Source organism: Mustelus asterias, chromosome 10, assembly GCF_964213995.1.
Source record: "Mustelus asterias chromosome 10, sMusAst1.hap1.1, whole genome shotgun sequence".
Lineage (NCBI taxonomy): Eukaryota > Metazoa > Chordata > Chondrichthyes > Carcharhiniformes > Triakidae > Mustelus > Mustelus asterias.
Window position 1 is genome coordinate 79,935,127 of NC_135810.1, and position 26,430 is coordinate 79,961,556.

General features: G+C 41.9%; 1 protein-coding gene across 3 annotated transcripts in view; it reads left to right on the forward strand.

Moving 5' to 3' along the window:
* Nucleotides 1–26,430, forward strand: part of dync2h1 (dynein cytoplasmic 2 heavy chain 1) — a 524,787-nt gene that overhangs the window by 247,298 nt on the left and 251,059 nt on the right. For 2 of the 3 annotated variants that reach the window (XM_078222026.1, XM_078222028.1), the window contains exons 64-71: nucleotides 755–864; nucleotides 2,845–2,865; nucleotides 3,911–4,009; nucleotides 8,026–8,149; nucleotides 14,893–15,056; nucleotides 15,973–16,092; nucleotides 24,681–24,815; nucleotides 26,033–26,176. In XM_078222026.1, the coding sequence (XP_078078152.1) occupies nucleotides 755–864; nucleotides 2,845–2,865; nucleotides 3,911–4,009; nucleotides 8,026–8,149; nucleotides 14,893–15,056; nucleotides 15,973–16,092; nucleotides 24,681–24,815; nucleotides 26,033–26,176 (917 nt within the window). The remainder of the gene's footprint in view (nucleotides 1–754; nucleotides 865–2,844; nucleotides 2,866–3,910; nucleotides 4,010–8,025; nucleotides 8,150–14,892; nucleotides 15,057–15,972; nucleotides 16,093–24,680; nucleotides 24,816–26,032; nucleotides 26,177–26,430) is intronic. The other variant, XM_078222027.1, reaches the window with a different exon arrangement.

Below are 26,430 nucleotides of genomic sequence, written 5' to 3' on the forward strand. Positions count from 1 at the left end.
TTAAACCCGGTCCCCTGGCGCTGTGAGGCAGCAATGCTAGGTGCTGTGAGGCAGCCGTTCTAACCACTGTGCCAACGTGCTGCCCCAAATCCACCTGGCCTTTCAAAATTGACCTCCTCCATGTCTGTCCTGGGCTCCATCATCCAGTTCCTGTTTAATGTCCCCTGCAGATACCTAGTCCTGGTTTCCTGGCACTTATGACTTGTGGGATTACCTGTGGTTTCACCAGTGGCTAGTTCTCTCATTTGCGTTGCTGGAACTGCAGAGCTGCCAGCTAATCTGATTGGCCGACATATCTCTGAGGCAGGACTTCCTCCTATGTGAGGGCAGAACTCCGGCCTTCAGCCAATCCATGGAGTGTTAAATGGGTGTGGGGCTGCAGACATTGATGGGGTTGTGTTAACTCGCCCTGCCATCCGAGAAATGTTGCCCAGCAATTATGTACTGCAAATTATGCAAAGAAAATGGTCCCTGGTAAACCAAGGCAGCAACAGTGAACAATTACTTTTGAGTATATTTTTGGCTAAGAGTACTAAATTATATGTAGCTAGAAGAAAATAGTGCATTTGTTTGTAGTATTATGCTTTAAATGGGTAAAATGGTAGAGAACGATCCCTTGAATGTGAAGGATGGTGAATTGAAGCTGTGGAAACATTGGGCTTTGAAATGATTCTGGGGGAGAAAGCAGAAATGTAGGAAATGAAGTGAGTTGCTGTCTACATGTTTATAATTTCCTTGGCATTCTATTGAGCAGAATTTGATCTACGTCATTTTCTCTACACTGAAAGTGAACAATTGATTTGGAAGAGTGAAGGACTACCTTCTGATGACCTGTCTATGGAAAATGCTCTTGTCATCTTGCAGGTAATTTAACTCACTTATCTTTCCTTACTGCAAACAATATTCATATGTTCGAAACAGAATGGAATCTTGTCTGTTTTGAATATTTGGTGCACTGATTCAGAATTTTTGAAAAGGCTATTATTACGAAGATGTGATTTAAAAAAAAATACAATTCCTAATTCTTTTTCTGGCTGGGTTTTAAAAACAATAAACTGTAATCTTATAAAGACAATAGAGGATGACCAGATGCATTGACCTGAACAGGATGGCAATATACAAACTGGCTTTCCAGTAAGTGGTATGAAAAAGAATAGACACACCAGCCCCCTGGGGAGTGTGAAAGACCCCCCAGGCCGGAATTTTACCTTCCCGCCTGCCACGGGAATCGGAGTGGGTGAGGGATGGAGCATGGGAATGTCCGTTGACCTTAGGCGGGATTTTATGGTTTCGGGACAAGCAAGGCTGTAAAATCCCGCCCCCCCTCCCCATGTCTTATTTTTTACACTATGCTGGAATGTTTCAAAAATTCATAAGATGAGATATCAAAATGCAATTACCTATTCTAAAGACAATTATGGCAGCAGACATGGATTAGTCCAATGCCTTGGGAATGAACAGCCAACAGGATTTTAAGAACTGTTTACCGAGTCAGAGAGATCAGAATGCCGTACTGAAATTTTTTTTGACTAACTCTTTGTTCTTTGAAAGCATGAGCAGTGTGACTCCTGCAGTACAGGCAAAACACTTCCTCTCCAAAGCCACAAAAAAAAACCCTGTTATGGTCAGATCTGGAGTAATAGAATAGAGGAGTCATTTTTAACCCCTCTTCACATGATCATAACATTATATTTTTAAAAGTTAGGAATGCCTATAATTTACACACAATCCCTCAGGTAATTTCAGTCCCTGGTATTTTGTTTAAATTGTTTTTGTCGTGTTTTTTGACTGTTGTAAATGGTAATAAAAGTTAACATCCATGTATGGCACCATGCCTTCTGAGCCCATTCATTCAGTTCTAATAAGCTTATTAAAGGTAGAAATTATATGAAATGTATTGCAATATTTAATCTGTACCTTCATATACTAAACTGGTTTTCTTAATCATTCATAGAGAACCAAATGAAAAAGTATTTCAGAAATGCAAATAAAAACATTGGAAGCTGCTTTATAATTTTTTTATTAGCTTTTGTTCTTAAATAAGAAATACAATGGGTAAATTTTAACCTATTACATTCAGCAGAAACAGGATGGTTGGCTGGGCAGAGCCACATTTTAACTGCTCACTGAAGTTAAGTAGCCAATGCGCTGGCCAGAAACTGGTAGATGCCTCACAAATCAACGCAAGGTTTCTTGACCCCATTACGTCAATAGGACCCCAATTCTATTTTAACTTGTGCCAGTCTGTCCACTCCTGCCCACTGGCCAGATACTAATTTATAAATGTTTCAAGCAACAAACTGATCAGAGGCCTGGAGTAAAATAACCTGGGCCTCAAACCTAGATCTGCTAGTCCAGTTTTCACTCACGGTGATCCTTAAATTGGCACAGCTACCACACTGTGGGTTAAAATTGATGTTAATTTCTTGAAAGTTAAGTATTCAAAGTGGTGCAAAACCCAGATATTTGTGCCATTATTCAAAACAAGGCACATTTCATGCATTTATACATATAAGTGCCATAATAAAATCAACTTTTACTATCAGTTTTAGTGTTTTTGAATAAAATATAGTCATATGTTTGCTGATTTAGCATTTGTTTATCAATTATTATTGAATGTGGCCTTGTGCCATTTATAATTATGTAAGTTTATTGAGTTATATATATGCAAAATACTAAAAAATCCAGTAGTCAGTGGTAAATTTGAATTCATTTATTGCTTCATTCATTGTTCTACTTTATATTTTGGAATGCACTATTTCTGCATTGCTTTATGTTTTTATTTGGTTAATATTAACCCCAATCATATCTTTATTTTTCCATCATTCACTGCTTCGCAAATAGATCAATGGGTTGAAAATCAGGGTAGGAATCCTTTTGCGATGTTTTCTCAATTCTTCTATTTCCCTTGTAAGGTCTATTCCCTGCATGATCTTGCTTATTTTACACCACTATGTTCATGTGAAATAGTCTGAATATTGTCATTCCATTTGTGAATGTCATACTTTCTGTGTAACAAATCCAATTTGTACATGATATGAAAGCTGACACTACCTTTTATTGGTAATAGCCATAGAATTACTTGACCCAGTAAATCCAGCAAGTGGAATTGATATTCATTTTGTGCTGTAGTATGGGACTGCATCAGCTGCAGAATGCTAATGTCTGCTGACAGATATTTGCAGCTTTACACCATTTTAATATATTATGGTAGTTTCATTTGTTTAAAAAATAAAGATGTAACTTTAGCGTATCATTTCTTTTGGTTGCAGTTTCAAATCAGCCTAATTAAAGTAAGCTCAGTTCAACAATTTAAAATAAAAAATATTGGTTAAGGCATCAGCTTTGTCTTAAGTTAAAGCTCATGTCAGATTATGTAAAATTATGAAGTATGAAGGCCCTTCATACTTTCTGAGCTATGAGCAAACAATCTATTTTCAGATATCTTATTTTATGCTTCATGACGTTAATTATATCTTGTGGAAGGCTATGATGCTGATAAATCTTAATTAGAAGACATTATAGCTTGCTAGGATTAATGGCTAATTTTAGTTTCTTGTGGGTTTTCCATCATTTTCTTTTTAGAGAAAATATAGCTCAGAAATATAGAAGACGTGGTATTTACCGGCGAAACATTCAAACAAATTATTATCAATTTTCATGCATCAGTTGATGAAATATTTTGAAGAGAGCTTTTAAATGCCTTTTTTATTCTACATTTCTAATAGATGAATGGTCAATTTTATCGCAGACAGAGAGGAAAATGCAGGACTAATTTCTTTGGTGATTTTTAGCATATGGACCTGCAGTTTGTGTGTGCATATATGTGAATATGTGTGCAAAAATGCATGTGTATTTTGCTTTCCTTTGCTGAACACATCTCTGACCACGTGATTGTTTTTCCTTTTAGAGTCGTATATGCCCGTTCTTAATAGACCCTTCTTCACGTGCCACAGAATGGTTGAAGAGTCACTTGAAGGAGGCACGCCTAGAAGTCATCAACCAACAGGTATTAATTCCTGCAACAGCTACAGTTCTTATGTAGTGAATAAGAAGTAAACTAACACTATGGTGTAGATTTTACGCTCTGCTGCCAGCAGGCTTGAAGGCAGGAAGGGCACATAAAATCCAGCAGGTGGCTTTCATGCCATCTACCTGCTAACTGTCATGTGTTTGGGTGGGGATGTGACTGGCAGCCTGCCTGTTTTGGGCTTAATGAGGCCATTAAGTGGCCATTTAATGGCAACATAAGGGTTTCTTCCAGCTGTCGCTGCTACTTTACCTGTGCGATGCAAACAAATGCAAATGGCATTCATGCCACCAGCCAGCAGGAAGACTGACCTGCCATTAACCAGCCATTGGGAAAATTTCTAAGGTGATTTTATGCCGACAGGTTTCTGATTTTTACAGTCCTGCTCGTTTCCCTTCTCTTGTCTACCAACATAATCGCTGCTGGCAGGATGGGGCAATTCTGTTCATAGTTCCAAATCAGGATAGGGTGTGGGTTGAAGGGCAACTAACAGGTGATGGTACTCCTACATGAATCTACTGCCCTTGCCCTTCTAAGGCTGAATGTTACGCTATAGTGAAGGGAGATTTGGCTGGGGCCAAATTCTCTGACCTTACTGCAACGGAAGTGTGACACGAACGGCCGGTAAGATTGCACCTCGGGTGTTAGAGATCATGAGTCTGGAAGGTTTTGTCAAAGGAGCCCTGGTGAGTTGCTGCAGTACATCTCATACACACTGCTGCCATTGTGTGTTGGTCGTGGAGAGAATGAATGTTGATGGTGGTGACTGTGTACTGGAATGGAGAGGCCTAAGGCAAACTCACCCTTGTACAAATATAAAATACTGCAGATGCAGGAAATCTGGAATAAAAATAGAAAATTCTGGAAATACGCCGCACGTCTCGCAACATCTTTGGAGAGCAAAACAGAGTTAATGAAAGACCATCCATCTGAAATGCTAACTCTTTTTCTCTCCGACTATTGTAAATGAGTTTACTTCTCCCATTCAGCAGTGAGTGCACGAACCTTGGGAGGAATCTTCTGCTCTCGCTAGTGATGAGCTTTGATGTGGGAAGGGGGTGTGATGTACCTAAATTCTGCAACCTTTCCACCACCACCATAATAAAGGCCTGGGTGGGAAGGTCAACTGCCCTGCCCCTCGCCAATTGAGGCCCTTAATTGGCTAGTTAATGACCAACTAAAGGACCTCATGCCATCACTGCTGGGCTTAACCAAACTGCAAGTGGCCCTGTCACCATGTGACATGTCACCTTAATTGGGTGGAGGAGGAGTTGGGGTAGAGGGGCATCCCTTGACCAGTGGTATTCAGTACCTGATGAAGGCTGGACATCAGGAAGTGGGCTCCGGGGGTGTCCTTTCAACAGTAGCCACTGTCTCCTCAATGGAGTGCTGAGTGCAAGGTGGGACTTCTATACTTCCCTCCCCGGGGTCTTGAATCGAGGGGAAGCCTCACCATTGCCTGATTGTCTTGTGGTTCAGTGGGCTTTCCTGAAAAGAGGCACTGTGTGTCTCTCACCAGCTTTCCAGCCAGCAGGCGAGACCTCTGACACCTCAACAAAATTCTTCCCCTCATTTCAATATTGAAATATCATCAAAAGCTGGTAATCAAAATACCTGAACATGTGTTTGGCATAGCTTCCCCAGTATAATTGCACTGTGGGTATTATTTCTTCATAGTCTCCCCTTGATCTCGTTCATTATATGGGGTCTGAACATGTTCCATGCTAATAAGCTGCTTTTTATGTGTGGGTAACTAGGACACCTACTCAATACATCAATCCACAACTTCACTACATTCTGATCTATTCAACTGATGTAATGGAGCTCTACAAAAGCTCTTTCAGGGAACCTGCTGTTCAGCAAATGTTGAGCCTTTCCTTTGGACAGTTTGGTTGCTGGGCATATCAAAATTCATGGGTGTTAAATCCATGTTGCTAATATGACACAATGGGTGGAATTTTCCCATCCCACCCTCTACGGGAATCGTAGTGCGTGGGGGGGGGGCGGACCATGCAAATGTCCGTTAACCTTGGGCTAGATTTTCTGGTTTTGGGGCGAATGCGACTGGAAAATCCCACTCAGTGAGTACTTGGCCCTGATCTAGCGGCCACGTTGGCTGTGAGCACAAATCCTGCAATGACTGCTAAATCCTGCGAGCGGCTAAAAATTATTTTTGTGCTGGTGAGATGCGCCCCCTCCCCCTGTCCCCTTGCTGGTGACATGATGAAGTTCACAAAAGGGCAAGAACCTGATTTAAATATATTAACATAATTTTACATATTATTAAGGGGCTTGACACTGTAGCGTCCGACCATGGTGCATCCTCCACAGTTATGCTGTGGCTCTGAATCTTTGCTGCCCTCAGTTTGATTTTCTTCATTCTCGTACCGGCTTTTCCACTAACACTGAATTCGCTGCTGTAGCACAGTTATTTGATGAGCGAGCAGATGTTACAACTTTTAACTTGAAACCAGCTTCATACCTCATTCTTTTAGCTGGAGGATATTTTTCTGTTCATTGTTCGCCATGCACGATCTGCTCTTTGTGGGTGTTTCTTAAACTGCTCTACGTCTTGGGTATTGCCTCCTTAATCCCACGTGTCAATTTATATGGTGAGGAAGACATGTATTTCTGAGGTGAAGAATTGAGACTGACTCTTAATGCAAATAAAAGATTCATTAGCAGAACAGTGGGGTTGAATTATATGCCGAGTGTAGGCCTAAATATAATGGCCGCAATTCTCCCAAAAAGCTCTAAGTGTCGAATTTGCGTGAAAACTGGAGTAATTCACGCTATTTTTTTCAGTGGGAGTTCAGAGAAGAATCTCCCACATTCTGTGCACTGCAGAGGCCACCAGCGTGAATATCATTAAATTTGAGAGGGCGGAGCCTATTCCCACTGGAGAGGCTGAAAGCAGCGCGCTGAGCGGGCCACTACGCATGCAGCGATCTGTCAGTGCCGAGATCGGCGCAGCCCTGAGATCCCGCAATGTTGGCTCTCCCCATCCTCCCACAGTCCTGACCCCTCCAGCAGGCTGACTGACACCTCCCCCACCCTGTCTGACCCACCCCCATGTTAGCCTACTCTGATCGCTGGCCTCCTTCCTTTCTCTACCGATCCTTTTGCAGAGTGGCAGCGGGACCCCCTACCCCCACCAATTGCCCCCTAGGACCCACCCCACTAGGCCCTCCTATATGCCCTGTCACCTCTGGCCTGCCCTCTTGGCATTGCCCTATGCCTAGTGGGCAGTGCCAAGGTGCCCCTTGGGCACCTTGTGGGCAGTGCCAACAGGCCAACACCTAAGGGGCACCCCCCCCCCCCGTTCCCGACCCTCTCGGGGGCCCCGATTGCCCCCACCTTCACCCCAGCAGGGTCAGGCCGCTAGCTCCCCCAAAGTGGAGCTATTGTAATCCCCACTGGAGTGAAACACACTGGCGGAGGAGAGGGGGATTGCTAGCGGGCCTGGAGACTTCAGTCCCCGGCTGGCTAATCACATTGAATTTACATTGAAATCCCCCTGGATACCTAATGCAGCTCCGCGCCTATTTCCAGCACGGAGCTGACGGCGCCAGAAATCTGGCGCCGGGAGAGGTGCTTGGGGCGGGAAATCTGTCACTGATCGCGCTAATCTGGCCCGCTGAAATCTCCCGGCCCATTGCGCTAATTTATTCATGCAGCGGGATAGGAGAATCACCCGCAATATTTGGTGCAAAGAAAATGAGGCTGTCTTATAGATTCAGTCAACTTATATGTTATTGTCTACAGTATGTACTGGCATGAATCATCTATTGTTCAATAGTTTGCATAAAACATATTTTTGAGAATTATACCTCGCTTCACGTAATAAACTTCTTAGGGACATCTATGTAAAGTGATCGTTATTTTATATTTAAATACAAATTGAACATTTCTCTTTCGCTGGGCCACTCGTTATTATATTCCTGATTCCTGAATATTAAGTAGCTAACCAATTGTCTTTATTATTGTCTTGGCAGGATTCTAACTTCATTACAGCTGTAGAGCTGGCCGTACGCTTTGGGAAGACACTAATTATCCAAGAGATGGATGGAGTTGAGCCTGTATTATACCCACTTCTGAGAAGGGATCTTATTGCTCAAGGTAAGTGTTTCTATTCAGTGCATTTGGTTTAATGAACGAAATAATTAACAGGATGCTGTTAGTAGGAGTATCAGAATGTTGATTTGGGGGTTGGTGGTGGAAACCAGGCCTGGTGTTGGTAAAGAACAGGAGGCTTGTTCCTCTGGTAGCAAGGAATGTGAAGAGCAAGTGAACATTAAGTATGAAACTTATGCATTAGTCCATGAGGAGGCTTTTTCTTTTGCTAATGTTCTGTGCCAGTGTAATGACACCAATGATATCATGGATCCTATTCACTTAGTTCAAATATTTTTATTTCAACTATGACTACAATGCATTCAATATTATTTGGTGCTCTACATAAGCTATTCTTAATTTCCCTTAATGTTTTATGTAATTTATATAGATTCCATACTTAATATTAGTGCTCATAGATTGAAAAAAATTAATACACAGAGCTGAAGCACCTTCACTTTTCTTGTAATTCTCTGTTTTTGGTCAGAATATGCACATGAAATGCATCTTTATGTCCTGGAACCTCTCACCTAGTTGGTGTTGTGGCTGACTCTCTGTTTATTCATGTGACATCCCACATATGACCTTGGTTCTATATTTAGCTACAGACCAAGGACCTGCTTTTTTCATAGTCACTGTGATAGGAAAATATTAAAGTATGTGTGTCATTGTGTATCTATCTGTGTAGATATATCTACCTACATATATGTCTACATATATAATAATTAAGGTTACTCAAAATTTCATCAAAACGGTAATAATAATACTAATTGTAGTTAATTTTCTAGTTTCGCCATTTGCATAGTTATTTGCACCAAACACAGAATTTGTATGTATGCGGGGGACTGGAAAATGTGTTGATGAAATTTAGAGAGATGCTGAAATTAAGAGGGGGAAATGCAAAAGAAATGGATGAATGCAGCTCCTTCTAATTCTTCTCAATCTATTGGCTGCCTTCAACATGTCTAAAGGGGAAGAGGCCAGAGGAGTGAAATGTGCATGTTGGAACATTTGGAACTTCCCTCTGTGTTAAAATCATGTTACCCTATTGTAATTAAACTATTACTGTGAAGATCCCACATGTTTCAGGCAGAAGCTTGCTGCCTCTGATGTTTCTTTTTAAATCAGTATGAGATGAAAACATGGCAATAATCTGTTGTAGTTACTCTTTCCCTAAATATCCAACTCCTTTACTCTACATAATTTGCCACACATATGATGTAATGGAGAGATAAAATTGACATCATGTATTTAATAAAAAGCCCCAAAAGAATCAATTAGAAACTATGGCCAGGATTCTCCCAACTCGCTGCGCTGCTTGAGTAGTGCAGCGGGCCTGGAGACATTAGTGGGGGTGCCTATAGCGGGACTTGCGATCGGCATCTGGCCGATCGTAAGTCTCCCGGGCCGTTTTTTTCCACGTAATCAGCCTCACGGCAGAAATCAGTGCAGGGCTGATTACCATATGAAAATCATCATTTCTATATGATTAGCGAGCCGGGGATGGCAGGCCCACTGCCCCCCCCCCCCCCCCCCCCCCCTCCACACAGCCGGGAGAGGTTCCCACCAGTGGGGTTTACAACTACTCCTCACCAAAGCGTGCTCACCCTGCTGGTGGGGACAGAGGCCATTAAGGCCCCCCCCCCCCGCAGGGGGTGCCCCTTGGGCAGTACCAGCCAGGCAATGCCAGCCTGGCACCCTGTCACTGCCTGCTGGGAACTCTGCCACTTCATATGGGGCACTCTGGAGCTGCCTGCCGGGCACTCTGGCACTGTCCGCCTGGCACCGAACAGTCCAACGCCGGCATCTCCACATCACCGAACAGTACCACAGGGCAGGGCCAGAGGGGCAGGGCCCACTGTGAGCAGGGCTTTCTGGGGGGCCAATCGTTGGTGGTGGAGGACCCGCTGTGCCCTCTACAATGGGATTGGTGGGGTTGGGAGGGAGGAGGTGATTGGGGCTGGCCATGAGGGGCTGGCAATTGGGGATGGCTCGGTGGGGGCGGGGGGGGGGGGGGGGGGGGTGGTTGCGAGGCCGCAGCAATTGGAAGGGGAGGTTCAGCGAATGGATGGAGGCAGGGCGGGGGGTGTGGTTCGGGTAGGCCAGCGATTGGGAGGCTGGCACAGTGTGGAGCACAGAGTCTGGAGATTCATGAAACGGTAAGTACACCCAAAAAATGAGCAGGAAATTCTCCCGTTTTCCCGCCCATTGGGCACTTAGTTTTTTTGGGAGAATCGTGGTCTATAAAATAAATTATAACTGATGTAACATCTTATCTTGCCATTGCAACATCTAGCTGTGTCTTTAGTATTCTGGTCTCAACCATTTTTCCTCATACTGCTGAAGCTGCCCAATAAAGATTTCCTGGTGTCTGGCCAATTCTTCCCTTCATAGTGCTGAACCAGGCTCTCCCTTCCAGCTATCTGATGTATCTGAAAATATTGTGCTGGGGTTAGCTTTTCCCAAGCCATCAAGCACCATATAACTCAAAGGTTCCCCTGAGATGCCTATTTTCAAACCGAAGGATAAGTTAATAACTGATATCAAAAGCACTGCTGTTCTCTGCAAAATCTCTGATCCTCTCATGTCACTCTTATGAACGCTTTGCTTGAATAGGCTCTGGATGGAAATTGGATGGAATTGTGTCGCAGAGGATTAGAAAATGGGGCAGAAGCAGAACCCTGCTCCATATTTTTACTTAGTCATTTTCCAGGAAGGGGGCTTAGAGTGGTATTATGAGCAAATCTTTTATCTTAACACCGGTGGGCAACTCTTGATTTCCAAGACTAGAATTTTAGTCTAGTGTGCATGTTGCAGCCGTTAGAAAGGCTCACAATATTGATGCAAAGGGTAATTGATCCCAGCTTGAAAGGTGGTTGTTTTGTTACTTGTGATTGCTGATGGATACTCATGATGCACCCATTTCATCCTCTGTTCAGTGATTTTAAATATCCTTCTGATTTGGGTGAATTTGGCCCTGTTCCACTGGTGGAGCAAAGTCTATTTTATTTCAGCCCTTTATCTTTTTACACGGTGGATAGCCACAGTAATGGATAATGGACAGCTGATGATGCATTATATAATTAGCATGTTTTAAAACAAGAAATGCTTGAAAATCGGCACCAACTTCTAAGATTGATGTATGAAAGGAGAATGGATTTGATTTCCAAGGACACCTTTCTGAGGTAGCTCATTTTAACATTCCTGGAACAGTTATGCATTCCTTTTGAATTGAACTTGCTGATACCAAAGACTATCTGGACAATATATAATATCTTCTGGAAGATAGTAGATACTTTCCCACCAGCTTGCCTTGGTGAAAAGTCACCAGCTACTGAAATGCCTGTGCATGTTGCAAATATTCTGACAACTTAGTGCCCAATAATTGATTTGCATCTCCCATTAATTAGATAGATGTCCCATCATGCACTGATGCTGTGGTGAATCCGTTACCTCTCTTTTTGCTCCCGTAGACCTGGGCCCAGATGAGAAACAAGAAATGGTGCTATAACTGCCGTAGATATGCCAAATTTGTAGCATGGTGCTGCTCTTCACATTAAAGTACTTAACAAGTTCAGCCATGGAACATTTTATATCACTAAAGTAGTTTTAATGCATGTTAACCATAACAGGAAGGATAATTCAAACAGTATTATTTTATTCGTTTCTTGTAAATGTCGTTAGATTGTCTTAATTTTAAATTGGTCAAAAAGGTGAAAACGTTTGTTTGACACATATTTAAAACATAAACTAAACATATATACTAAACTAAACATACATATTGGGTGGCATGGTGGCACAGTGGTTAGCACGGCAGCCTCACAGCACCAGGGACCCCGGTTCAATTCCCATCTTGGGTCACTGTCTGTGTGGAATTTGCACATTCTCCCTGTGTCTGCGTGGGTTTCTTCCGGGTGCTCCAGTTTTCTCCCACAGTCCAAAAATGTGCGGGTTTGGTGGATTGGCCATGCTAAATTGCCTCTTAGTGTCAGGAGACTAGCTAGGGTAAATGCATGGGGTTATGGGGATAGGGCCTGGGTGGGATTGTAGTTGGTGCAGACTCGATGGGCTGAATGGCCTCCTTCTGCACTGTAGGATTCTATGATATAAGGCCTTTTTGTCATAATGGAGAAATTTAAGATCTCACAGATAAAATTAGTTTTTCAGAAATAATGTTAAGCAGGAATAATGGCTTAGTATACTGTTTAAAAATCAAGTTACACATCATTGTGTGATGCATAGTTTTTTTCGAGATTTTTTTATAGCGTGAATAATAGTATCAAATCAAATGATTTATAAGATTTCCACGTGATGATTTCAACAGCAGACCCAGTGGAGAAGCAAACTCTTTGACAGTAATTTATGGCTTTCCGCGTTTAACTGTGGCAGAGGTTACTGTTGATTGCACAGTTGTAATGATGGTAAATGCTGACTGTTTCATTGCAAAATCCGGAGACTAGGGCAACAAAGTATTTCCTTATCCAAGCAGATTGAAGGATTGAGAAATAAACAGCAAAACTGAGAAGGAAGTGTAGAGTGGGTGAATTCAATATAAAATCAGGTACTGAAAGCAAGATACAGAGAGAACAAAAGATTGTGTGAAAAAAAAGGATAGTAAAAATAAAAAAGCATATTATCTCAATGGTGAGAGTTTGAAAAGTTCTGAGATGCAGAAGGATCTGGATGTCCAGGTGTATGGATCGCAAAAGGTCTGTATACAAGTACAGCAAGTAATTAGGAAAGCTAATAGAATGTTATCGATTATTGTGAGAAGAATTAAATACAAAAACGGACGTTATTCTTCAGTTATACAGGGCATTTGCGAGACCACATCTTGAGTACTGTGTACAGTATTGGAATACTTATTTAAGGAGATATGTAAGTGCTGTGGAAGCAGTTCAGAAAGATTTACTAGCCTGGAATGGTCAGGTTGACTTAAGAGGAAAAGCTAGTCAGGCTAGGCTTGTATCTGCTGGAGTTCAGAAGAGTAATAGGTGACTTAATTGAAACATATAAGATCCTGAGGAGTCTTGACAGGGTGAATGTGGAAATTATGTTTCCTCTTGTGGGAGAGTCTAGAACTATTGGTCACTGTTTAAAAAGAAGGGGTCATCCATTTAAGACCAAAGTGATGAGAAATCTTTTCTCTGAGGGTAATGAGCCTTTGGAACCCTCTTACATAAAAGATGGTGGAAGCAGAGTCTTTGAACTAGATAGGTTCTTGATAAACAGAGAGATACAGGTTTTTGGAAGTTGAAGTTACAATCAGATCAGCCAAGACCTTATTGAATGGTGGAGCATGCTAGAGGGGCCGATTGGCCTACTCCTGCTAATTCCTTTGTCTGTATTTTCATATGTATGTTCATATGAACAAAGAACAATACAGCACAGGAACAGGCCCTTCGGCCCTCCAAGCCTGCGCCGCTCATGTGCCCAACTAGACCATTCGTTTGTATCCCTCTATTCCCAGTCTGTTCATGTGGCTATCTGGATAAGTCTTAAACTTATGAGATGGAAAGGACAAATACAAAAGTAATTTTAAATTTGATACTTCTAAAATCATCAGCAACAATCTAAAACTGAAGGAATGAGACTCCACACACTGATGGTTAAGCTTCAATACCAGAGAGGTTGATTTGACAGTAATGAACAATTCTTTAGCATTAATTTTAAAAATAAATGTAGTAGTATACAACTCACTATGCTGTATCTCACTTCCACTGACTCTAAAACCCATGATGTGGAGATGCCGGCATTGGACTGGGGTAAACACAGTAAAACGTCTCACAACACCAGGTTAAAGCCCAACAGGTTTATTTGGTAGCAAAAGCCACTAGCTTTCGGAGCGCTGCCCCTTAGTCAGGTAAGTGGGAGTTCTATTCACAAACAGGGCATATAAAGACACAAACTCAATTTACAAAATAATGGTTGGAATGCGAGTCTTTACAGGTAATCAAGTCTTAAAGGTACAGACAATGTGAGTGGAGAGAGGCTTAAGCACAGGTTAAAGAGATGTGTATTGTCTGCAGCCAGGACAGTTAGTGCAAAATCTCACTAACTGTCCTGGCTGCAGACAATACACATCTCTTTAACCTGTGCTTAAGCATCTCTCCACTCACATTGTCTGTACCTTTAAGACTTGATTACCTCTAAAGACTCGCATTCCAACCATTATTTTGTAAATTGAGTTTGTGTCTTTATATACCCTGTTTGTGAATAGAACTCCCACTTACCTGATGAAGAAGCAACGTTCCGAAAGCTAGTGGCTTTTGCTACCAAATAAACCTGTTGGACTTTAACCTGGTGTTGTGAGACCTCTTACTGTCTAAAACCCATAGGCATGTTATTACCCTTTCCAAACTCCATTCCTTAAACTCCATTCCTTAAACACCTTTCCAACCTGCACCCTTCAGTTCTCTGTATTTCTGTCTGATTCTTATGCTCCATCACTGACATAACATTCAATTTCTTGTCCCTTTTCTCTGGTTTTCGTTCTACCTTAACTTCTCATCAAGATTTTCAAAATCTCTTTACCTGTTTTTTTCACCATAACTTTGGCATATTTCCAAACTTTTTCACTGACATATGTTTTCTCTTATTTAAAGCATCTTTGGATGTTTACTAGATTAAGGACATTTCATAAGAGCAAGTTGTTTCGATAGGACCCTGATACAAATTTAACTTTTTAAATTAGTGTGTAATTTAGTGCGATTAATTAAAGATTACGCTATGCATACTTTTTTTAATAGGACCTCGGTATGTTGTACAAATTGGGGATAAAATAATTGACTACAATGAAGAATTCCGCTTGTTCCTGGCAACCCGCAACCCCAACCCTTCCATTCCACCAGATGCCGCTTCTATTGTCAATGAGGTTAATTTTACAACGACAAGGGAAGGTCTCAGGGGTCAGGTAAAGAAATAACAATGTTTTTTACTAACTTTATATTATACTATCAATATGCAGTATGGTTCCTTGTGATGAGTCAAGAGTGTGGCATTTTATGTTGTGTATAATATATTATCCCACTATTTAACATCGAAAAATGTGTTTTATTGCAAATAAATCTTATGGGTGTGTTAATTGTATTCTGATTTGAGTTATATGCTTCTGGTCACAGGTTTATTTTTATGTATTTGTTTTGTTATGTATCGTGCATTTTAGAAAGCACAGAATCTAAAGAACAATGTTTGGGAATTGCTGTAGGTTGCAGGCAGGAAGCTAGGCAAGTGGAAGTACAAAGAAGGTTGTGAGATGGTTGCGAGGGAGGATGGATGATTGCTGTTAGAAAAAAATGATTCATAAGCATTTTTAAAGAACATAAAGCTTGTACGCAACAGATGCTTTGACCCACTTGGAGCAAGTTTTAGGTCAGAATGGATTGTCATAGAGAAGGAGGGAATGGATAGCAGGAAGAAAAAAACGTACCATGATATTTGTTGGAAATAGCCTGGAACAGACAACTGGAGGATACTGGATGAGGTGTATGGCTAAAGAAGGTTGCAAAGATAGGCAAATGCAAAACTGTTAACAAGCTTTAAATAAGGCATATTGGGAGATGAGAATCGTTGTAGGTCGACAAAGCTCGCATAATGGATGTGTGATGTGTAAGACATGAGGTGGGCTCATACATTTTACAAATGCTGCCAATTGGAATTGTGTGAAGGATAAATATACAGCAATGCTTGAGATCTGAAGAAGCTGAATGAAATTTAAGATTTTTCTCTTTAGTGTAACCTTTTTAACTCAAATCAAGTAAAGCTGTTAATCTTTGTAAATGATATTAATATGCATCTTCAAATAGTGCAATGTCTTTATTCCTTTGAAGCTGTTAGCTGTCACCCTACAACATGAGAAACCAGAACTTGAGGAACGTAAAACAGCACTTCTACAACAGGAAGAAGAGAAAAAGATTCAACTAGCAAAGCTTGAAGATTCTCTTCTGGAGGTATCACATATAGAAACTTGTATATTTGTATCAGCATATTTAACAATAACCCTGCATTTGAAGTAATGCTATTATTGTAGCATTTCAATATGATGCCATTAAGTTTATATTTTCTCTTTGTAAGATGGCAAACTTTTCATTGTCTGAAGATGGTGACAAGCAACATTTTTTTGTATGATGATTTTTCATGATTGAACTCATGATTTCTCATAATTTGCGAGCAATTCACTTACCACCTTTTGTCATTGGTAAGTTTGCCAGTTAAATTATGATAAGCACAGTTCATTGAAGCGATTCTTGGAATTAGGATTTGGGGAGAAAATAAATCCAGTCTGGTCAGCTTTATCCTGTTCACATGGATACCCCTTGCTGGGTACCGTATTTGTCCAACAAGGTTTTGGTTGAATACAGGGAAAGTGTTGTTCACAAAACACCTCTGGTACATATTAAAATCAGGTTTTTTTACAGAAAAAGTCAAAAATGGTAGCACAAATATATATTCCTTGGAATCCAGATTTATTTTAAAAATTTATTATTTTTGATAATTCAATTGTAAAAGTTAAAATTTTAAAAGGTTGACCACTCTTGAGTTCAAACTGCACAGGGATGTGTAAGAAGTTTTGTTAATAACACCACAACACTTGCATACTGCCTTTTTAACTCAAATTCAGCAAAACCAAGGGGGCACTTCTCCCAACCTGCTGTGCTGCTCTAGCAGTGCAATGGGCCAAGACATATCAGCAGAGGTCATTTAGCGGGCTCCCCACTGGGTGTCACGTCCTCTGCGTGTTTCTGGCTCCAAGCTTTTTGGAGACAAATCTACATTTAAATGCCATTAGCAGATCTGGGACTGAAATTTCCGGGCCAGTTAGCATCACTACCTTGCCACCACACCCCCCCCCCCCCCCCCCCCCCCTGCCACCCCAGTGAGGTTTACAACAGCTCACCACTAACGAGCAACAGGTGGCCAATCCTGCTTGAGGTAAGAGAAGCCATGGAGGCCACCCCAGGAGGTTGGGGGTAAGGGGGGGGGGGGGGTGTGCCCCTTGGGCATTGCCAGCCTGGCAGTCTCTGCTCTGCCAGATCGGCGTATGTGCAGTGGCCCGCTCAGTGCTATACTGCCGACCTCTCCAATGGGACTAGCCCCGCCCACTGATTTTCAATGTGAATCTCACTGGGACACTCTGCAGTGCTCAGAGTGTGAGAAATTCATTTTGAAATCCTGCTAAAAACCAGCGGGAGTTACTCCAGTTTTTACGCGAATTCGGCACTTTGAATTTTTTTGGGAGAATTATACCAAATTTTAAATTCATATCCAACTTGGAAAACTATTGTTAGTATTTTTAGTTTTGCAGATATACTGGCTGCAAAATTGGACTCCATAGTGGTCATAGTTTCAGTGTGGCAGGTGCTGTTTTGGCACCAAAATGAGATCCATCCCACAGGTACACAATTACAGTGCAACTCGAACCAAATGACATCTCAATGAAGACGTTAGTAGAGGAATTAGGAACATGTACTGAAAGTTGGCAGAAAGGAGGCAGATCAAATCAGATAATATTTTAATTTAATTATTTAGTTAATTTAGATAAATGCTAGGTGATGCGTTTTGGTAGATCAAACCAGTGCAGGACTTACTCAGTTAATGGTAGGATGTTGGGGGGAGTTATAGAACAAAGAGATCTAGGGGTACAGGTTCATAGCTCCTTGAAAGTGGAGTCACAGGCAGTAGTAGAGGCGGGTACAACTTTGTCTTTTAAAAAGCATTTGGACAGTTACATGGCTAAGATGGATATAGTGGGCCAAATGCGGGCAATTGGGACTAGCTTAGTGGTTAAACCCGCACCCCCCCGACTCCTGGGGTGGCCTCCATGGCTTTTCTTACTTCAAGCAGGATTGGCCATCTGTTGCTCGTTAGTGGTGAGCTGTTGTAAACCCCACTGGGGGGAGGAGGGAGTGGGGCAAGGTAGTGATGCTACCAGGCACGGAAATTTCAGTCCTAGGCCTGCTAATAGCATTTAAATGTAGATTTTAAAAGGGTGGCATGGACAAGTTGGGCCAAAGGGCCTGTTTCCATTTTTTAAACCTCTATGACTCTGAAAGTCACCATGTACTGCTGATTTGATGCCAGCATTGCCATTTTCAACCTCTCACTCTCTTAAACACGTACAACTAAAAATGTGTTCAGCAGTCGGAAGAACTGCACCCCACAGTGCTACTTAAAAGGATCATCAAACTCTCTCAAGTAAGTTGCAAATTAACTTCCACTGGCTTTTGTTGAGTTTGGCTAGTGCTTGGTTGTTTCCAGAGTTTCTTACAGCTGGTGAGATCTACAGGCAGTGATGCTTCCTGTGGAGAACTTTGCGCTCGTCTGTCACAAGGAGGCAGATGATGCATAGAGTCATAGAGGTTTACAACATGGAAACAGGCCCTTTGGCCAAACTTGTCCATGCCGCCCTTTTTTTTTAAACCCCTAAGCTAATCCCAATTGCCCGCATTTGGCCCATATCCCTCTATACCCATCGTACCCATGTAACTATCTAACTGCTTTTTAAAAGATAAAATTGTATCCACCTCTACTACTATCTCTGGCAGCTTGTTCCAGACACTCACCACTCTCTGTGTGAAAAAATTGCCCGTCTGGACACTTTTGGATCTCTCCCCTCTCACCTTAAACCTTTGCCCTCTAGTTTTTGACTCCCTTACCTTTGGGAAAAGATATTGACTATCTACCTTGTCTATGCCCCTCATTATTTTATAGACCTCTATAAGGTCACCCCTCAGCCTCCTACGCTCCAGAGAAAAAAGTCCCAGTCTATTCAGCCTCTCCTTATAACTCAATCCATCAAGTCGTGGTAGCATCCCAATAAATCTTTTCTGCACTCTTTCTAGTTTAATAATATCCTTTCTATTATAGGGTGACCAGAATTGCACACAGTATTCCAAGTGTGGCCTTACCAATGTCTTGTACAACTTTAACAAGACGTCCCAACTCCTGTATTCAATGTTCTGACCGATTAAACCAAGCATGCCGAATGCCTTCTTCACCACTCTGTCCACCTGTGACTCCACTTTCAAGGAGCTATGAACATGTACCCCTAGATCTCTTTGTTCTGGAACTCTCCCCAACGCCCTACCATTAACTGAGTAAGGCCTGCTCTGGTTCAATCTACCAAAATGCATCACCTCGCATTTGTCTAAATTAAACTCCATCTGCCATTTGTCAGCCCACTGGCCCAATTGATCAAGATCCCATTGCAATTGGAGATAACTTCACGGTCCACCATGCCACCAATCTTGGTGTCATCTGCAAACTTATTAACCATGCCCCCTATGTTCTCATCCAAATCATTAATATAAATGACAAATAACAGTGAGCCCAGCACTGATCCCTGAGGCACACCACTGGTCACAGGCCTCCAATTTGAAAAACAACTCTCTACAACCACCCTCTGGCTTCTGGTCAAGAAGCCAATTTTGTATTCATTTAGATACCTCACCCTGGATCCCGTGAGATTTAACTTTATGCAACAACCTACCATGCGGTACCTTGTCAAAGGCCTTGCTAAAGTTCATGTAGACAACATCAACTGCACTGCCCTCATCTACCTTCTTGGTTACCTCTTCAAAAAACTCAATTAAATATGCAGGCCGTGGCAACAGACAAGGAAACTCTGTCCCTCAAAATTCAAAATTGATAAGGAGGAAATGATGAATAGACTGGCGGTACTTAAAGTTGACAAGGAGCAGAAGGAAATGAGAATGGAAATTGCAGGGGCACTGGCCATAATCTCCCAGCCTTCTCTAGACTCAGGGGAAGTGCCAGAGAATTGGGGAATGCAAATGTTACACTCTTGTTCAAAAAAGTTGTGAGGATAATCCCAGCAATTACAGACCAGTCAGTTTAGCATCAGTGGTGGGCAAGCTTCCAGAAATAATTATCCGGGATGGAATTAGTAGTCACTAGGATGGAAAAATGTGGGTTGAGCCAGCATGGATTTCTAAAAGGGAAATTCTGTTTAACTAACTTGCTGATGTTTGTTGAGGAGGTAACAGAAATGCTATAATTGATGAGGTCAGATGAGGTCCAAACTACAACTAAAAATTCCTGAGCGCTGCAGAATGGAGTGCTACAATGATTTAAAAGCTGACCAGGTGATCGGTGGGTATGGAGATTGAAGTGACATGGCCACTTCAGAATTTTCACAGGCAGAAATTTCACAGGCAGAATTTTCACAGGCAGGAATGCAGATGTTGATCACAGAGCTGCCTGAAATCACCATTCCAGGGGTGATCTTCAGGTCTGCAGGGCTGGAAGGGGCAGTCCAACCATGACACCCCCATCCCAGTGGAGAGTGGCAGGGTCAACCCCTTGCCCAAGCCCACCCAACTCCCAGGACCTCTGAGGAACCTTCCTCTGCAGCCTGGCAGCAGCAGAGGGGCAAATGGCCACTGGACCGACCTCCTTGAGCCCCCTCAGGGCCCTAGGCACCGTAAGAAGTCTCACAACACCAGGTTAAAGTCCAACAGGTTTATTTGGTAGCAAAAGCCACTAGCTTTCGGAGCGCTGCTCCTTCGTCAGGTGAGTGGGAGTTCTGTTCACAAACAGGGCATATAAAGAAACAAACTCAATTTACAAAATAATGGTTGGAATGCGAGTCTTTACAGGTAATCAAGTCTTAAAGGTACAGATAATGTGAGTGGAGAGAGCATTAAGCACAGGTTAAAGAGATGTGTATTGTCTCCAGACAGGACAGTTAGTGACATTTTGCAAGTCCAGGCCATTTCCTGGAACAGTTCAGCTTTTTTTCTCTCTTTCTTGCCTCCCTGAGCAATGCAAACAGTTGTCCATTATTTAGGACATGCATTGATTGATCACCTTTTATAATTAAAAATCTTGTGTATTGCATATTTCTCGATGGCTTATTATTGAATCTAGTCTGCATTAGAGTGAAAGAGTGCTGTGATAAATTCCTTTAATTCAGACCTTTTCACTGCACTTTAAAACTGAAATCTTTAAAAGCAATTTCAGTGGAGGAGAAACTTTGTTCCAAATCTGCTGTGCAGTTTGTTGTAATTGAAAATGTCCTTGATGTAAATTTAATGCTTCTAAATTTGGTTATCAGTGACTTCATGTGTGGTTGACCAGGTTTACGTGATCAGCATTATATTAAAGCTTTGGAAGTAATTAGTGTGGTAAATTGTGAGCACGGAATTGCAGAAAAGACTGTTGTTAAACTCAATTTGAGGTCCCATCCACAAGTGATAAAAATGTGTGATAAGGTAAACCAAGGACTCCAATTAATCTTCAGAGTGCTCCCAATAAGTATTAGATTAGCAAGACAATTTTTAAACCTTATTTTAAAAAGAGATAAATCTTCTATAGCCGATTGTGTTAATTGTAATTTCGCATGTCTGTGAAAGTGGCATTGATCTAATTGGCTGAAAATGGGGAATTAAACTTTAAAAGTCTATGCAAAAATAAAATGACGCATTCAACGATGAGGGTTTTTTTCTTCCTTCTTTAAATTTGTGATAAACTGCAGACAAGTAAACTGGCCACATGCCCAGAATCACTGAACATCCTGTTTTTGATATGCAAATTTGGTTGTGGATACATTGGAGCCTGTGACCATGGGTCATCTTCAACAACTACATGAGACAAAAAAAATCATGATGTGTCTGCAAATTAAAAGTCCTTTTATCACGTCATTGATGATGGCTCTAGCTTTTCGCACTGCTTTAACACATCTCTGGTTGCTGGATTGCTATGGAGGTAAAGAAAGACTTGCATTTATGTAGCATCTTTTATGGCCATTGAAGACTTTACAACCAATTAACCACTTTATGAAAAGTGGCAAATTTTGTATCCATGTCTGGGCCTATTGAATAAATGCTCCCAACAGGGTAAAATTCAGGCTGTGGCTTTTTTGTGAACTTTGGAAATGTCAAAAAAAGAAACAGAATATTGCGACATCACAAGGGGCTGGAGATTGTGATCGGCGGGGAAGGTCTGGGTGGGATGCTCTTTCAGAGAGTCAGCGCTGACTTAATTGACAGGATGGCCTCTTTCTGTACTGTAGGCATTCTATGGATTGAGTCCACTGCTGTTGCGTCAACCTCAGCATGAGCTCCATCCAACCCACTGTGGCCACCTTGACCTGGTCACCTCTTCCAGCTGTTGCAGCTATGTCCCTAGATGCTCTCCAATTCTAACACTGGCACCAGAATTTTTCCATCCCACCGACTACGGGAATCGTAGTGGGCAGGGGGTGGGTGGGGGACCATGCAATGGTCTGCTGACTTCGGGCAGGATTTTCCAGGTTTTGGGCCGGGCTTGGCCAGAAAGCCCCACCCAGAAACTGTAAACCATCATCTAGCATCTTCCCTCAGTCATCCTTGACCAATCCTTCATCAGCTTTGCTCCTCCCTCCATCACCCTAGCCCTGCCCTGTGACCCTCAAACTACCCACAATCACCTGATCAACTGTCTGTCACTAATACCACCCCCCACCACCGTTGAACTGTCCCTGGCATCCTGAACCTGCCCCTCCTTTACGATTAACTTGCCAGCCATCATCCTTGTCTCTCTCTCTATCATCTTTGATCTGCCGAGCTACTCTCGACTCTCCCAAACTCACCATTGACCTGTCTTCAATCACCCTTGAAATCTCTCCGCTCTCATGCTTGAACTGTCATCCTATGACCCTTCTAAAGTCCTTCACGACTCACTCACCCATCCACGGACAACCATGTCCTGACTTCTCTGGATAGCTGTCACTCAAACTCAATTCAGCAGCTCCCCTGGTCCAACAAAATTCCAATACAAGTAAAGCAGCTCGTATCCTTTCCAAATCTACTAGGAAGACTACCCCGCTTGCAGTGCGCCACCTTCACCCAGTGCTGAATCTGAAGGCACATTTTTCTGATTTGTTGCAACTTAATTGTAAAGGGACAATTTAACCTGATGGCCCTAATGAGAATGCATGCCATCTAATGCATTAAAAAATAGGTTCCCATTGCTTGCCGTATGAACCACGACCTGCCACAAACATAATTTCCAACTTTCATTCCACTGCCAAGAGGTTGACATTCCCCCCCAAAATTCAAAACCCCTCCCGCCTTGTTTCCCATTCCCAGGAGCTTCATAAGCTTCTGCCCTTGGTGTTTTTTCTAAACTCAAGTTAGAAATGTACAGGAACCTGACAATCTGCAAACGTCCTTCATCAAGAGGGAATTGAACTCTAATTGACCTTGATATTGGAGCAATAATTTTAAAGGGAAAGGCTGGACATTCACTCACAATGTGGAGATGCCGGCGTTGGACTGGGGTGAACACAGTAAGAAGTCTTCTTACTGCATTCACTCACACACAGACTAGAAATGTGAGATCACCCAGGGTAATTCAAACATGTTACCAACAAATATTTGTTAATGCCCTGTGTTTTTACAATACTGTACTGAAATTGCATCGTGAAATGTTGTCTATGATCATGAACTTACGTTTGTTGCAACTCAAATAATGGGCTTTTTTGTTACATTTTCCCCACTCTTGATCTCTTTATATCACATGTGATACCCTGATCTAACGCTTGGTGACTGGAACTGATCTGTGCCTTTGCAAACATTGATGTGGAGATGCCGATGTTGGACTGGGGTGGGCACAGTAAGAAGTCTCACAACGCCAGATTAAAGTCCAACAGGTTTATTTGGTATCACGAGCTTTTGGGAGCGCTGCTCCTTCATCAGGTGAGTGGCGAAGGAGCAGCGCTCCGAAAGCTCGTGATACCAGATAAACCTGTTGGACTTGTGTTGTGAGACTACTTATTCTGCAAACATTAGTAGGTAACGAGTTAATTGGAATTCCACATGTATGCTAAGGTGATTCCTGCTCTGATTTTTCTTTATGTCTAAGTTCCTGAGCCTCTTCTTGGTGCACCCATTTGACAGCGTGATTGAGATTAAGCGCGCAGGATATGAAGAATTTCAGATGTACATTTGTATTCAGTTATTCTGTACTATCAGCAATGGAGCTCCAACATTCTGTGCTGTTACACTGCCATGAACGTTAATCGTTAATGTTATTTACATTGCCAATTTGGTTGAAAATCATAGTGTATTGGAGTATTGTCATCGGCACCAGGAAAGTGAAATAAGCCTGTTAAATGTCATTTCCAATCTTGGCCATGGCTGTGGGAAGTTTCAGATGAAGGCCAAGATTAATAAAAGAAATCCAAGTAAAATTTAAACTGCTCATGTGTACCTGCTAATTGCTACCATCAATGGAGGCCGGGGCTGAATTTTACAGCCCTGTGGCAGCGGCGAGCCATTCTGAAGTTCATTTTCTTCGGTGAGAGCGAAAAATCCTCCTGGTGTAAAATCCCACCCCAGGAAATGTGCAGGCTAGTGTCTCAGCTTCTGAAAGTACTGAAAAGAGGAAAAGACTGGTATAAGAATCCATGGGATCTGTACGTGCATATTATTTAGATTGCAAATTGTTCAAATTTAAATCTGTTTTTTATGCCAGTAAAATGGGTGAGTGAAACTCACAGAAATGAATTAAAATATGGAAATATTATTTTTCACAGACACTGGCCACTTCCCAAGGAAATATATTGGAAAACAAAGGGCTCATAGAGTCACTCAATCAGACCAAGGCCAGCAGTGCACTCATCCAGGAATCCCTCAATGAATCATTCAAATTACAAGTCTCTTTAGATCAGGTATTGTGGTTGTATAGTTTTATGTAAGAATTTATACAATTGAATTTAATAAAAAGAATGCAACCTGCAAGTGGTATACATTTTATCCATTTCAATTAATTTTAAAATGTTAAAAGAAACTTTTTGTATGCGTTAATATACTTTAGAAGTTTAATCATTTACAAGCATAATTATTGATCAATTATAGTTGCAATTAAGTTCTTTTATTAATTATCAATTATTATTAATGTCCAAAGGTCCAAGAGTCATTTTCAGGCATTATTTCAGGTGTTCTGCCTGTGGCTCATTTTCATTGTAGGTCTTGTCACAATCCTCTCAAATTCAGAGACTGATGTCACATGGCCAGCCATGGCATTTCGATCAGGAATCAATCACTAAGTATATCTGAATGGATATGTGGTGTTGTAGTCCTGGAGAGACCTAGGGGTGAAGTTTTGCTTCCAGTCATGAGCACAGAGGCAGGACTTTGACAGCTCTGCAAACATGACCTGGAAGAAAGTGCTCCGGAAGTTAGGCTTTTCATTCCAAGATATCGGGCTTCTCTGGCTTGGCAACCTAGAACTGCAGAGGCTGAAGGCTGCAGAGCTGGACTGCGCAGAGGTCCTGCCTCTGTGCTCCAGCACTGTGTCCAAGATTTTTAAAAGAGCAAAAGAACAGCCCTCACCCCCAGGAAGTGCCCCACCCATGCCAGCTGATGCCATCTCATGTTCTCTAACCAACCCCTCATCTGCACACATTGGCTGGAATTTTACCGCCCCATCCACCACGGGAATTGGAGCAGGCGAAGGGCTGACCATGGGAAAGTCCGTTGATCTCAGGCGGGATTTTATGGCCTCACTTGTCCCGAAACTGTAAAATCCCGCCCATCATGTTTCCCACTCCTAGCCAATGTAAATCAGACAGGACTGGAGGCAGCTGTCTCTGCAAAATGCACATGCACAGATCTGGATCCATTACCACACCTACGAGAAAGGTAGATGCCGTGTTTGGGACACGACTTCTGTTTTTCAACTTCTCCCTCAATTATCGTAATGACAGTGAGGCTCTCCATTGTTACGAAAATCCAGGCCTCAGACTTCAAATAATGGCATTATTTCTCCCTTTTTAATAAAATTAAGTTTTTATGATTAGCAGCCTATCTTAGATTGGTGTTATTCACTGCTGTCTGTGGAGGGCAGCAAAATATCATTGTTAATCATGATTTTCCTTTCTTGCAGGAGAGGGATGCATTTCTTCCACTTGCTGAAACTGCCAGCAAGATGTTCTTTATTATCACTGATCTATCCAAAATTAATAATATGTATCGCTTTAGTCTATCAGCCTTTCTTAGGCTCTTTCAACGATCCTTACAGAGCAGGAAGGTATGTCTTTATTTTATCAGAATGCTTTAAAGCAGAACTTTTATCTATTACAATAAAATAGCAAAAATGAGCAAATTGTTTGCTAACTACCCAAACACGGACCTTAAAAAAATCTTGCCATTGAATTGATATTCCCATTTGGTTATTAGATTATTGATTACATCAGCAATACAAAGTGACCCTTGTATTGTTACAAATGACCAATATGCAATAAAATAGAGTAATATTTTATCAATCTATAACCACCTATTCAT